The sequence below is a fragment of the Adiantum capillus-veneris genome, chromosome 23 (assembly GCF_014529385.1).
Source record: "Adiantum capillus-veneris isolate H3 chromosome 23, ASM1452938v2, whole genome shotgun sequence".
NCBI lineage: Eukaryota > Viridiplantae > Streptophyta > Polypodiopsida > Polypodiales > Pteridaceae > Adiantum > Adiantum capillus-veneris.
The window spans coordinates 6,108,370-6,122,382 of record NC_140953.1 but is presented as its reverse complement, the minus strand read 5'-3'; the positions used below and the strand labels follow the sequence as shown (position 1 = coordinate 6,122,382).

Genomic DNA, 14,013 nt, shown 5'->3' with positions numbered 1-14,013 from the left:
TAAAGCTTACGACCTGCCGTCAACATGTAAGCTGATGAAGGGTGAGGAGGCTGATAAGTCCCACGATGAAAATGCTATCAACACTGCAAATGCTCCCATTTCTATTCCTCTAGCTCAGTTTCCATAGAGCCAATAGAGACGAAAAAACAATTAGTCGCCTGACAATATTGACGACACACCTGAAGGGGTACTGCACGAGAAACCCACATCCGCACAAGAATGTTCTGGACCGAATCTACCTTGGCATCAATTTACTTCTTTCTTTCTTGAAGTAAAGGAATGATCTACAATGTTGGGCTATTCACAAGCTAGTAGTACCCCTTTAGGTGTGTCCTCAATATTGCATGCCGACTAATTGTTTTTCTAGCTCTATGCCAACTGAGCTAGAGGAATAAAAAGGGGAGCATTTGCAGTGTTGATAGCATTTTCATCGTGGGACTCATGAGCCTCCTCATGTTTAGGCCCTTCATCAGCTTACATGTTGGCGGCAGGTCGTAAGCTTTAGCAAGCTGCTTCATAGACTTTATCAAATTTCTTGCACTTGAATAGGATGCACAGTTTGCAGCACTCAATGCGGACAACTTAGCTTTAAGGATGATGCATTCTGCCTCTAAGGAGCCGACCTTGGTGCCTGCCATGGTTTAAGTTGCACTGCATTCAGCTCTTCTTGCAACTTAGCCCTTTCCTCAGCTTGATGGATGGTTTCTGCTTGCTACTACCACTACATCATCTTTAGATTGTGATCAAGTCAATTTTGCATGATTGTGGCTGCTCTCCAATGCTCCAATTCGTGCTACCTCAAGCATACTATGCATCACTCCCTAAATTTCATCAGCAAGATGGACCTCTCATCTTTGCAGGCTATGTTGATGTGGATTTGAATTGCTCAAGACCCTCTGCATCATTCCACCTCCAGCAATGTCTTCACTGGCACTGGAGGAGAGCTCACGCCAACTCACTCTTGCACCCTCTTCTACAGAGGCAGAGTATGTGGCGATATCTCGTACATCTCCCTCTACTGCGACAACCAATCAACAATTATGTTCACTTTCGTTCCTCCGCTCGCACCAGAGATTCCACACATCTCTATCACCTATCATGCCTTGAAGGAATTAGTAGAGCATGGTTTTATTTCATTAATCTACACTCCTATATCTGATAATTGGGCTGATTGTCTCACTAAGCCTATTGAACAAGGAATATTATGTGTATCGTGCTAGATGCTCAGTTTATGTCTTGAGCTCAGTTTCTTGTCTTTAGCTTCAGGGAGATATTTTTTGCCGTACTTCTCGCGTTCTCATACTTAAGGGGAAATATTAGAACTATAAGTAGGAGCACATATGCGCACACACTACGAGCTACACCCTACATCATATCACCTATCCTAAAATCTTTCCCAGTTTAGTGGCACCTTCCCTACATTATCTCCCTCCTTTAGTACACCTGAAGGGGTACTGAAGGGTTTTAAATTGCTAGAACCAAAATTGTAGGCTAGAATCCATGGTGACTGAGTTATTGGAGCAGACAACCAAGCTCCAGGTCATTACAAAGAATGCACTTAAGGTGCACGCAGCATGCCAAGAGCACACAAGGGAATATCTTAGAATGCATAAAAGTGATATCAAAAGAATCAAGAAAAGTGTGAAGAAGAGTTAGCAAAGCTGCATAAGAAGTTCAAGCATAAGTGCAGGAGCATACCAAAGCTTCAAAGCACCAGTCAACAAGCTAGAGAATGATCAGCACAAAGAAAATGGACCTGATGCCGAATATGAAAAGAAAATTATAGGAGACGATGCTGTCTTATAAAACAGATAACAATATTGTCACCGCTGATATCCAAACAGACCGGTTGCTCTTCACTTCAACAGTGCAATATCTCAAGGAAATCTATCAAGAGTCCTACAATAGTACATAGTGGCATGTCGGAACCATAACACTTTCAAGCAGTATGGAGACTGACACAATGTTGCCGCATCTGCATTTCCCACCATTGCAAGCATGACCTATATGAATCAACTTGCCCATTCTGCCTTCCTCCACCAAACACTCGACCAACAAATCAATTTGTAATGCCGTCAGCAAACAGCGAAGAAGATGTCAAAAGACACCCCATCAAAGTTGCTGATAATTAATTTCTCCTTTTAGCAATCACTTCTCATTGTAATAAGTGTGATGGAATAGGAAGAAACCAAATTGGAATGTGACCCATGGATCAATCCATATGGTAAGGAATGCCCTGTTTGATTAGTATGGTACCTTGCTAAGTAGTCCTTTGGAAGTACCCTAAAAAGATTGATCTCAAACTCATTTTTGGTCTGCTCGACATACTTCTGACATGACAGTGCAATGTGTAATGATAGCAAAAATGGTCAGACATGTTAGTTAGAATGAATGTTGATAAACAAGGTCCTATTATGAACCAAGCACTAAGAAAGAAGAAGTTTGGTAATCAAGTCTTTCGTCCATACCAAGCCCACAAAGAGGAGGCTGTCATGGTTGTCATCATGGTGGCCAACGTGTTTGTTAAACACAGGTATATATTGAGAGAGAGAGAGAGAGAGAGAGAGAGAGAGAGAGAGAAAGAGAGAGTTCTATTATCATCCTCGTAGGTCAAATATGACCTATGGAACCAAATGAGCATGTCACGTGGTGTGAGTGTAAGTCATAAGTGACTCTCGATGCTCAAAAATGGCTAAAATGAGCATCGCAATAGAGAGTTCACATCGTGGTTGGGAGAGGAAGATATGTAGGCAGAGTTCATGGCTGAATATATAGGAAAAAGAGGACCTAATGTGGTCAAAAGCTGAGCACTCAAGTAGTGTGTGGTATTCACTCTCTCATACTTGACGAGGGCATAAGGTGCAAAGTCGATGAAACTCCTCGTCAGTGCCCCAACGTCTTGTCTCGCAGCGTAGAGAATGGGAGCTAAGACAAATGAAAGCAATGGTGCAGATCGCACTCAATGGGATGGACTCAAAGATGTAGGGATGGGTTCGGTTACTGCGGTCAAAGAAGAAGAAAGATTTGTGGTTTAGAACAATGTGTGTGGTGTAATGGTTGAAACGAGAACCTTCGGATTTCTCCGAAGCCGTGATACATTGACGTTGTAAAAAGGCCTCATTAACTTGGGAGTCGATCGACGCATCCTTGACCAAGTGACATGCATCCCATCTTCCAAACCATTTCTTGATGTCAAACATCCACCCGAACTTAGTATTTTGCTCTTGTATGTCTTTTTGACCTTTTGATTTGCTTCATATGCGATTCTAGAAAGTCGATACAAAGGACTACGTTGTGTCTTAAGCATGTACTCCACAACCCTTTGCATGCCCAAGATCTCAATGGGAAGCGATCCGGACTCAAGAAGTAAGAGCATGTAAGGTGTTTGTGTCTTGACTTGGAGAAAGTTGGTGAGAAAACGCCTTTGGACATTCTCAAACTCTTTCCAAATAGACTTCCCAATGCTACTACCCCACACCTCCACTCCATAAAGAAGCACCGGTGTCACCAATGTATCAAAGAGGTACTTTTTGAGAGCCCAACACTTTATCTCTCCAACATTGCACATGTTCTCAAATGCATAATAAGCCCTTTTTCCGGCTTCCAAGCGACGCATTGTGCAATCCTTCCATCTATGATTGGATGGAACCTCAAGGCCAAGGTACTTGAAGCTATCTACCACTTCAAGTTGCTCATTGTTGTATACAATGCATAGCTTTTCATCATTGAGGGTCTTTACAAGCATAACCTTGGTTTTGGATCCATTCACGATCAGCCCGCTATGTAGGCAAAAGTGTTCCAAAAGAGAGAGAGAGAGAGAGAGAGAGAGAGAGAGGGAGCGGGGGAGTTTTTGATATGCCATTCAAAAAAACAGATGAGGTCATGGTCTGTTGCATCACTGTCCCCTTGCATCCAGAGGAACTAACTTCACCAAGCTCGAACAACTACCGCAGAAGAGGCTTTATGTCTTTGAACACAACAACTGCTGAAGATCCTAATTCTCATCTTTAGCAAAAAAATTTACGCAATCAGACCTGCTCTTCCGATGTTGCAAGATGCTTGCATGTTGCCGACTTAGATTGCACTCATGGAAGATGATGTCCGTGTATGTGCGTCTCTATACACTGTCAAGTGGGCAATGTCTTCATAGCAATTTGTTACTCCTGAATCAGTCCTTTTCCTCGCAAGAAGTTGAAGCTACACAACTTCTTTGTATCTCAAAACCTACAAATACCGGCTGTCTACTATCCCCAGCTATTTCTCTTCCAATATATTTTTATGATGTAGGTACCATAATTCACAATGAGAACTTCCTTTCAAGCATGTTGCCAATGCTACCTGTGCTTACTCAATAATGGCATGATCAACAAGCCTTTTTTTAACCTTTCTTTGCTGAAAATAATCCTGATCGTCAAGGATGTATGAAACCTACAATAACTTCTCATTTGCAGAGGAATAGCTTGAGACTTTTTCTGCCAGTGCTCTAGTAGAATGCATGTCGTCACTTTCTTAAAACTTCTTATGAGAGAGGCAAGATCTCACGTTCATCCTTTTTATAAGGTTCTATATGCACAAGTTGGGTAGAACACTCTCCATTTGAGGCAGCACAAGCCTTTTCATCTGCTTCTAAATACTTGAGTTCATCATAACCATCTTGTTGTGGAATGGACTGATCACTTTCTGTCCCAATATCCTTGAGCTTGTATTCAAGGTCTTCTTTGTCCTCCCTGCAATCATAATGTAAACCAAACATTGGCTCCAAGTGCTCCTTCCAAACATGTACGAGTCCCGTGAGCTCTGTGTTGGAGCAGTCTTCCTTGGCTGAGCACTGTAGAATTGTCGGAATGTCCTCCCGCAACGCAGTGTCCGGGTACTCTAACATCACATCAGGGATATGGGTCGTTGGCTCACTAATCATCTCTTGTTGTCTGTTATATACGCTGTTGTAATCAAGAGACTTCTCATAGTTCTTTGCAGATACTTCTGCCCAAACCTTACGCATTTGTGCCTTGTACTTCAACCACTCTTTCTGCTTCTGCTTGATTCGCATCAAAATTAAAGGTGCCACAATACCTGCTTTTTGGTGCAGACACTCCACAACTTCAGGACCGCAGCCATGATAAATAAGTGAAATAAGTCGTCGGTGCCAATCTACAGACATAATAAACACATATCAGTAGGAAAGAACCAATTGGGACACAAATTGATCTTCTTAAAAACAAAACAAATAAATTGAGTCGCTCATGCTTGGAGACCAACACTGTTGCAGTAATACCTGTTATGTAATTTTCAACCACCACCTCGCCTGGTTTGCTACTTCTTTTCAGCAACTTTTCTAAGCCAATAATTGTAGACCTGGCGTACTCTAGAAGAATGTCCAAATCGGTCCTACATTTTTCATTACATCTTGCATCAACATGTTATTCAAATCACACAAAATTAGCTAGTTGATTCAGCAGCCTCAAAAATTACCTGTCGTCCTCGCACTGACGCAAAATCTTTTCATACTTATTTTTGCGCATGCATTTGAAAGAGTAGTCCTCACTACCTGATGTAGCCGAGACCCATTTATCATTCAAAACATGACAATCTTCATCTAATCGCGATCCCACTTTTGGCAAGGGATACTGCATTAAAAGCAAGCAAACACACAATACATGTTAATCGCACAGTTAGTTAAAGCGACTTAAACAAAGACAGAACAGACTCACATCATCTGGTAAAAGACGATAGCTTGGAGTACACTGCTCCCACTTTGTCGAATCTAGCTTAGAAAGCGGTTTGTTGGAATATTTGCTGCTGCTAGTTGCACGTGAGGACTTGTTGAGGGGATTTTCTATGAGAGGGTGTCTCATGCTATTTTCTTCCTCCACACTCTTGTTGGTGGTTACATGGCAAGACTTGTCCTTGAAAGTGTGTCTATTGTCATTGCACTGCACCAAGCCGTCATTGTTGGTTATATGGGAGAACTTGTCATAGAGATTCTCTTTGTTATTTTCCCTTTCCTTGCTCTTCTTGCAGGTAGCATGGGAAGATTTGTCATTGGGAGTCTCTTTGGTAGAGTATCTTTCATGCTTGTCTTGTTCTAGGCTCGTCGTACAAGAAGATCTGCAAGGAGTTCTAAGATTGGGCAAATGTTGCTTAATGACCTCTTTCTCCTGCTTAAAGTTAGCCTCCGTAAAAGTAGGAGGCTGCCTTTTACTCTTTTTTCTTGGTTTTTCATTTGTTTCAGTCTCACCTTTTTCTGTATGTTGGCTGAAAACCCGCTTTCTACATTCATGACTCGAATTTGCCTCTTTTGCAAATAATAGAAGCTCTAGCTCTGCAAATGCAAAGGTCACAAAAGTTCAACAATGATCTTAGTAAAAATTGAAGGCATAGACCAGAATCAGAGATCATCGAATTGTCTAATTGAATGTCAGACAAAACGAGTAAGCAAGGGCAGAAGAAAAAGACCTGCAGGACGAAATCTTCTACAGTAGTAACGCCATCAGAGTATGTGGCTAAACACTGCAAATACTCATCAAAATTTTTTGTCCCGGACAATATGCTTTTCATAAGCCTTAGAAAGACCAAGTTCCTATTTAACACTACAAAACACATTTAAGAAATGAGAATAGGAGCAAGTGATACTTAGCAAGGAAAAGTTGATCACAGTGGTTGGCACATACCAATGCCAATAGACACAGCAGCATGTCTGATTTGTTCAGAGCCCCTAGGTCGATCATCGAACCTTTCAGCAATCCTTTCCTTTTGCTCAATAAAGGCTTGTTTATTCTCTTCAACAAGTTCCTGATCTGACACCAACCACCCATGCTCGGTTTTGTCTCTATCCAACTGTTTTTCACACTCCCTCACTTTGCTATGAGCAGGACTTTGTAGCTGAAATTCATTACTTTGATCAACAGATTTCTTTGGGCAAGTTTTGAAGCAGACCAAGTCATGCTGCATCTCTCCCTGTTACGCCGAGAATGTGATGAAGAGCACACATAAAAGCTAAGAAAACATTTTATTTAAGTTGTACTTACCGTCTGTGGTATCTTAACTTGTGATGTTTCCATATGGACTTGCGAAAAAAAACATTTATTCGAATCTTCAGGAAGAAAGCACAAAAACTCTTCCTTTAGATCTGGATAATTCTTCCATATATCTCTGACCTGGTAGAAATCCCCTCTATTAGAATCGACAAAATACATCATAAAATCAGCCTAATATATTGCATATTAAAGAACAAGCACCTCGTTATAAACATGTTGCGCCTGATGTTCATCTTTCATAAAACTCGAGAGAATATTCCGAAATCTTCTATGCAAATTCTCATATCGTGCCTGTTTCGAGAAGCAAAAAGTATAAAGGAACAATCCAACAATGTCATTGGCAAAGTGCACTTCAACATCAATGAAGGGAAGAGTATATTAGGACATACTTTGATCTTTCTTACAAATGCCAAGGCTTGACTGATTGCTGTTGGCTTTTTTGGAATGTTTTCAAGTTTGTAACCTTCAGGAACAAAGGCTTTAAACTGCAAAATGAGATCATGGCGATCTTTTAACAAGGACTCCACTTTCGCCACTAATTCGAGGCCATTGATGCTATAAATCACATAGGTAGAATCAGTAAGCACAAATAACACAATAAAAGCAAAAGCATGAAATGGATTAAAGACCAGACTTCATTTATTTGAAGCCATTGCATCACAATAACAACTTTTGGCAATATGAAAGACTACCTTCTTGCTTTGTAATCTCGCATAAGTTTCTTGAACTCGGAATAGACTCCCTCGTTATCTTTGGAAGCTAGTTTGAGAGTTTGTAGGTACGCAAGGCAGGTGTCAAATTTCAAATCAAATTCTGTTGCACAAGGCCTACGTGAAAAACACAGGCAGTATCAGATTCCATACTCATATTAAATGGACAAGCTTCAATGCTCATTTTGGCCAACTTTGTGACAAACCATTGAGCAAATGGGACGGCTCAAATGGAAGGAACCATTGCAGTCTAACTTGGGACATGACAGAAGGGTTTCTTTTGAAGGTCCTCGGATGAGTTGATGCATTGCCACTGTCAAGTACTCGGCATGAGCGAGGGTGTCACCTAGGATTCCCATGATGCATGTAATGCATGCGCAGCACAATGTCTTGGAAGTCTGAAATCTAGCGTAAGAGACCCAGCAACGCAAACACGCACCAGCTGAACACAGGTGAACCTAATACAAAGGGGACTCACAACCACAAGGTTTGGAATGTGCGCGCAAGGGACGTGACTAGCAGACAACTAACATATTGCTTCGCACAAAAAGAGATATTACTTTCTGAATAGCGTCATCGATTGTGCAGAATCATTACCTGCTCGTTCGATCCATCACATGTGATCCCGAACCACCTTCAGCATTGCCACTCCTATTCATGCCGCAGCAGCACCTTCATGCCGCTGCTGCTGCTCGCTCTCTCTCTCTCTCTCTCTCTCTCTCTCTCTCTCTCAGCCTCTCAGCTGCAGAAAACAAAGCTTAGAGAGTTGGTCATCTCGCTACTCCGTGCAAGAGGGTGGCTGAATCTTCGAAAAAAAAGCAGCATGCCAGGCGCCCGTAGCGTTCCAAGTTCCAGCTCCTACACACTTGCCCTTGAGAGAATAGAGCACAAAAAGAATCTCTTCAAGAAAAAACAAGGTGAGGTATCACGAGGCCTGCTAATGAAAGGATTCTTGAAGGTGCTGTCACAGAGCAAGAAGAGGGGGGCATTGGAATGTGTTTTCGAAGTGGTCTGACCAAAATGAGAAGGTAATGCCTGTTGTAGTCAAAGAATTTTTGTAGTCCAAATATGGTCCAAAGTTGCATTGTAGATTGTTGTGTTGTGGGTTATATGTTGTGTGTGGAGAGAAGGTTAGGAATAGCACGGTATTTAAGGGTTTGGTAGTTAGCATTGATGTTGAAGTCACCACCGAGTAAAATGGTAGGGGTGTGCTAGTGGTGAGGTGTGAGTAATGTGGTCATTGTTTGCAGGAGCAAGGGAACTGGATTGGAGGGTCTATGGTACAATGTTATCAGGGTTATTGGTGGACCATGTGGTGTACTGAGGAGTGTTGAAATGCATTCTATCTCATTCATGGAAATGATGTTGTAGCATTATAGATGTATGGTTTTTTTTTATGTGAAGAGGGACACTCTCATGGGGCCATTTGTTTGAGTGTGTATGTGTAATCGTACATCGCTCCTGTGTCAACATGTTGTAGCTTTGTTTCTTGAAGACAAAGAATGTGGGAAGCCATGAAGTTATGATCATGAATAAGATTTTTGTAGTGTTTCTTAACGGACACAATGCTAAGAGATTGTATATCAATGGGCAAAGAGCAGAGGTCAAGCTGTGAAGGTTGCCAAGTGGCGTGTTTTGAGGCGGTGCAGCTCATCTACAACTGTTTGGTCTACTTTAATATGGACGAAAGTTGATTCTGTCAGGAGTTAAAGGTGGTTGGGATCTCTTATGCAAGAGAGGGCAGTGTACACAAGACCGTGACTTCGACTGTTGGTTGGATCAAAAGCCAAGGTGTCTGGTGTCAAGCCCTGTGCACACACGGTGTATAGTTGCAGGTTGAATTGGGCATTGTTTTCTAGTAATAGTGTTTAGAAGGTTTTTTCCTATTGAAACTCATGTGCTATTTTTTGGATTGGTTTCCATTGTTTATCTATTGATGTATTGTATAGTTGCTTGTTTTCATATCTAGTTTTTTAGCCTACTTTAGTGGTTTGAAAGTGAATCCAGATGGTTTGAGTTCTGGAGTTGTGTGTTACTGCTTGAATATACCATCGAATAGGCCATCTAGAATGTCCATATTTCCAACACAAATTTTCACAATTAGGATTAGTTTTAAGTGAAGTTTTTTGTGAAGACCTGCTGTCAACTTTGGATCTATTGGTATTTGAATAGTTTTGTTGCAAGTTTTTGCCCTTGTGTCTTGTGCCTCAATAAATATTGATGTCCCTATGGTAGTGTTGAGAATATGTTGGTTGTGCAGGTCTTTATCTTTGTTCGCATGGGATACCATGGCTGGATGAGGTACTGTGGGCATGTAATGCAAATTGAGGAACAAAATGTCTTCGTGGGTGTGTTTTGAAATGCGTATCTTGTTGAGTATGTCAATGAATGTCTTATTAATTTGTCTCATGGTGATTGTTAACTCATAGCACTTTATTGGGTCTTGTTGATTATGTCGATGAATGTCTTATTAGTTTGTCTCATGGTGATTATTAACTCATAGCACTTTATGTGGTCATGCTAGAAAGAGGGTGAGATAGCTTCGAGCAATTGAGGTTTTCTAGAAAAAATCCAAGAGTCACGTACTGGACTAGCTTGGCAAAGATCGCCACACAAGTTGACATCAACACCACTGAATGGCAGGTCGTAGTAGTTTTTTTTTATTGTGCGCAGACAAGAGTCTGCCATAGCAAAGATGTTGGTTCCAATCAAGGAGACTTCATCGAAAACGGATAACTACAAGTCTCAATAAAGGAGTCGTAGCTCATTCAATCTCTCAGTTGATAGGGAAGGGTTAGATGATGTGAGTAGCAACAAGTGGAGGGCCGAGTGATAGTGGTTCCACCAATGTTAAAAGCAACCTTGCCCGTGTATGCCATTAGCAAAGCTATTATTGTTGTTGGACTAAAATGTGATTTGTGGTTATAGAAACGTCGAAGCCCTTGGACAATCAAAAGAATGGTGAAAGTTTTACATGTGCATGCGTCTCCAGTCAAGAAAATGTAGATTGTTTCTATGAGAAATATACGTTTTTTTAGCAAAATATCATCGAATATTAGCCTTTGTTGGGCAGTAAAATGATCTTGTAATAAATAACATTTGGTTGGAGCACTATTTTTATGGCTGGTATAGTGTGTGTATGCAGTTGGCGGTGTTGCATATTTAGGTCTTGTGTGATGTCAACATGAATATGGGAGGAAATATCAGATAGTGTCATAGATGTCGAAGGTGAACTAGTGCCTAATGAGTTGGTGTTAAGGTTGTCTTTCACTGTTGTGGTTTTGTTGTATTTAGATTCATTTGTATCAATGAAAGGTTTATTTTGATTGTATACATCTTTCCATGTGACTCCATTTGTTAGATGCTGATTTTCATTATTTATCCATGGTAGAAACAAAAGACATTGTTCTCTATAATAATTATATGGGTTCTCTGCAGCATTATATTTGACATATCGTATAATTTTTTGGCTTGGTACATTTTTTGTATGTGTTGCTTGTTGTAGTGTATGTGGAGGCAAATCCTGCCAATGATATGGCATTGAGTTGTGCAACACATGCACAATATGTGTCTATGCTTGTTTCATAAAAGATTTCCGTGCTAGTGGGGTCTATGTGCTGCAGGAGATGTTTTCGCTTGAGAAGCATTGTTCTCTCGTGGGGAGAGTTTGTGTTTACGGATATAAATTATTGAGTCGCACTGTAAAGAGGTAGAGAAACTGCAATATATACTACTTGTTGCGAGCTTATTTGTTGTGTGCTTAGTATTGTGTTTCCTACTTTTTGAAGTCTATCAAATGTAGTTGCATTGTTTTGAATGCAAGAGTTGAACTGCTCTTTGAGTGCTTTAATAAGTGTGTTATCAAATTTTTATATATATATGATGTGCAATAGGTAGCTACTCCATGTGCATTTAAAATGTATTGTATATCTAAATTCGCATCCCAAATCTTTGAAATGGTTGGATTGAATTAATTATTTGTGTAAATATTTTTGATAGTTCTTTTCAAAATAAGTGTTGGTATGAGATTGTGGATGCTATAGCTTGGATGTATTCCTCAAAGTGAAGGTCCATAGATAGGAGCCACTGTTTGAATGTAATATTTGCTTTATAATCTAGTAGCAATAGATTATCTTTGATTTGTTTGTGTTTCTTTTTATTGTATTGGATATTGGATGTTGAGAACGAGAAGGCTTTAAAATCATACTCAAAGGCATTGGGTGGCGAGGAAAGTCAAATTGGCATCCCTTGCGTCTTCTAAAGCAAGAATTCTTATGGTTGTGTGTTTGGATTTCTTGTAAATCTATAGGAAGAAGCATGGAATCAATTGTTATGTACTTGTCAATGAAATCCACAACATCTTCGTTGGGATCTTTTCCATAAATAAGAGCATTTTCTATCCATAGTAGCCCATGATCATGCTGGCTAGCTCGGCTCTGAAACTCGGTTACGAAAAAGTAATCTGAGTTTTCCTAGGTTATATCCTTGGCTAGCAAATTCTTTATCCCGTTATATGGGTTTAAGTAAAAGTGGGCTATTGTTACAGGGTCAGCTCGAGCCAAATATCGTATATATGATGCTGTTGTTTGTGAGCTTGCACACACAATGGGGTTCAGCTTAGCAAGTGCTCCAATCAAAGGTTTCCAACGTTTCTCAGTCATAAAAAATGTGACAAAAGAATGTTGGTGGCCCAAGATTTCTAATCATAGCAAAGGCTTTTTTTTTTCAAATTTTCCTTGTAGTCAGGTGATGTTTTCAATGTTTCAAAGTCAAAATATCCAAGTTGACAAGACAAAACCTTCTCAATGTTAGTATCTCCAACAACTTGTGCAGCCACTAGTTTATTGTGATTTAGCTTGCCTTTGCACATATGAATCCAAATGGACCCCATGATTTTTTGAGTCATTACTTTGACTATTTTGAAGAAAAGATTCTCTATATTTAGCGAGAATCTTCTATCACTGTGCATAAGTTCCCATTGATCCACATGTTGATATCTAAGCTTAGCAAGTATATGGTATTTACGGGGCTCACCATAGAAAATAGTAGGGAAACTAAGCTCTTCACAGTATTCATCTTTGAAACTACTCAAAGGACTATTTCCCTCAGCAAGAGCTACGAAGAAGACTTTGTTGTTATTATCCACTACTTGTTGTGATGTCTCAATTCCATGAAGCATGACATATGTGGCTAGATCATCTTCTTCTGGTGGTTGATTGTCATCGACAAAATCATCAGGCAAAGGAAAATGTAGACAATGGAAATGGCTGAGCCACTCGTTGTTCAGAGTAATTTTTTTGTTCCTGTATAAAGATGTTTGCAATAGTTGAGAAGTGGCTTTCATTGTAAGCAATGGGTGGGCAACTTCGGAAAGGTAGCAATGGGTATACTATAGACGGCGCTTAATACCCACTAGTATTGACGCTTTGTTATGAATAAACCTCGGTAATATTTGTTGTGTTTTCCCCAAGGATGTCAAAATGTTAACAACGCTACCTGGTAATCCAAATTGACCATCGTATGTAAGCTCCTTAATTTTGGCAAAAGGTAGCTTGACATTGACAAGGAGGATTTCTAAATCATTGAACTTGTTTATTGTATCCAAGGGGGAGTTAAATCCTACGGAGTTCAATTGGGTGAGCAATCCACCATGGTCTTGCCTTTTACGACCCCAAGAAGTTTAAACATAGTTCTCATGTATCTCGTTGTTTCTAGACCTCCCAAGTGCCGACCTATGCCCTTTTCGAGCTAATTGTGAAAACAACATTAAACGTCCACATTTGGAACATTGATATATAGGAACATTGTTCACTATTTTTATGTACTGATGTATAGCTTTGTTTGGTGGGGAGGCTTGTTCAATGTTTATGTTCAAGGGAATTGTGGGGTGTAATTGTTTTTTAAGTTTTTTATTTTTTGTTGTTATTGCACCTATTTTTAGGGTTGTTCTATCACCCAAGCAAGAAAATTTCCTCGCGATGGAGACAGGGAGTTCTGGAGAAGCAAAACTTTCAATGATTCCGTTTCTTTTTTATCCCAAGTACAATACTTGCGTTTGCGCGAGTATCAGTTGTTCCCGAAGTAAAAACATAGGCAACCACTTCTATCGACAATGATGATTTTGTGGAATGTTGTTGAATTGGCTCCACTATTGAATGTTGTCCTTTTGGGTGAAGGTTTTGGCACACCATAAATATGGACGTCGCATGCAATACTAAATCTAAAAGCGAATACGTGGATAATATCAAGTGAAATACCAATAGATG

At 40.2% G+C, this 14,013-nt stretch overlaps 1 protein-coding gene across 1 annotated transcript; it reads right to left on the bottom strand.

Annotated features, from left to right (window-relative positions):
• Positions 1 to 2,652: 2,652 nt before the first annotated feature.
• Positions 2,653 to 8,769, bottom strand: LOC147427367 (paired amphipathic helix protein Sin3-like 4). The gene is made up of 12 exons (XM_086496960.1): positions 8,345 to 8,769; positions 7,730 to 7,864; positions 7,427 to 7,592; positions 7,239 to 7,328; positions 7,029 to 7,157; positions 6,672 to 6,957; positions 6,545 to 6,590; positions 6,457 to 6,473; positions 5,712 to 6,322; positions 5,473 to 5,627; positions 5,276 to 5,388; positions 2,653 to 5,151 (listed from the first exon to the last, which is right to left on the bottom strand). Exons 1-12 carry the CDS (start codon positions 8,404 to 8,406, stop codon positions 4,520 to 4,522), a joined length of 2,442 nt encoding a protein of 813 aa, XP_086353086.1. The 5' UTR covers positions 8,407 to 8,769; the 3' UTR covers positions 2,653 to 4,519.
• Positions 8,770 to 14,013: the final 5,244 nt, after the last annotated feature.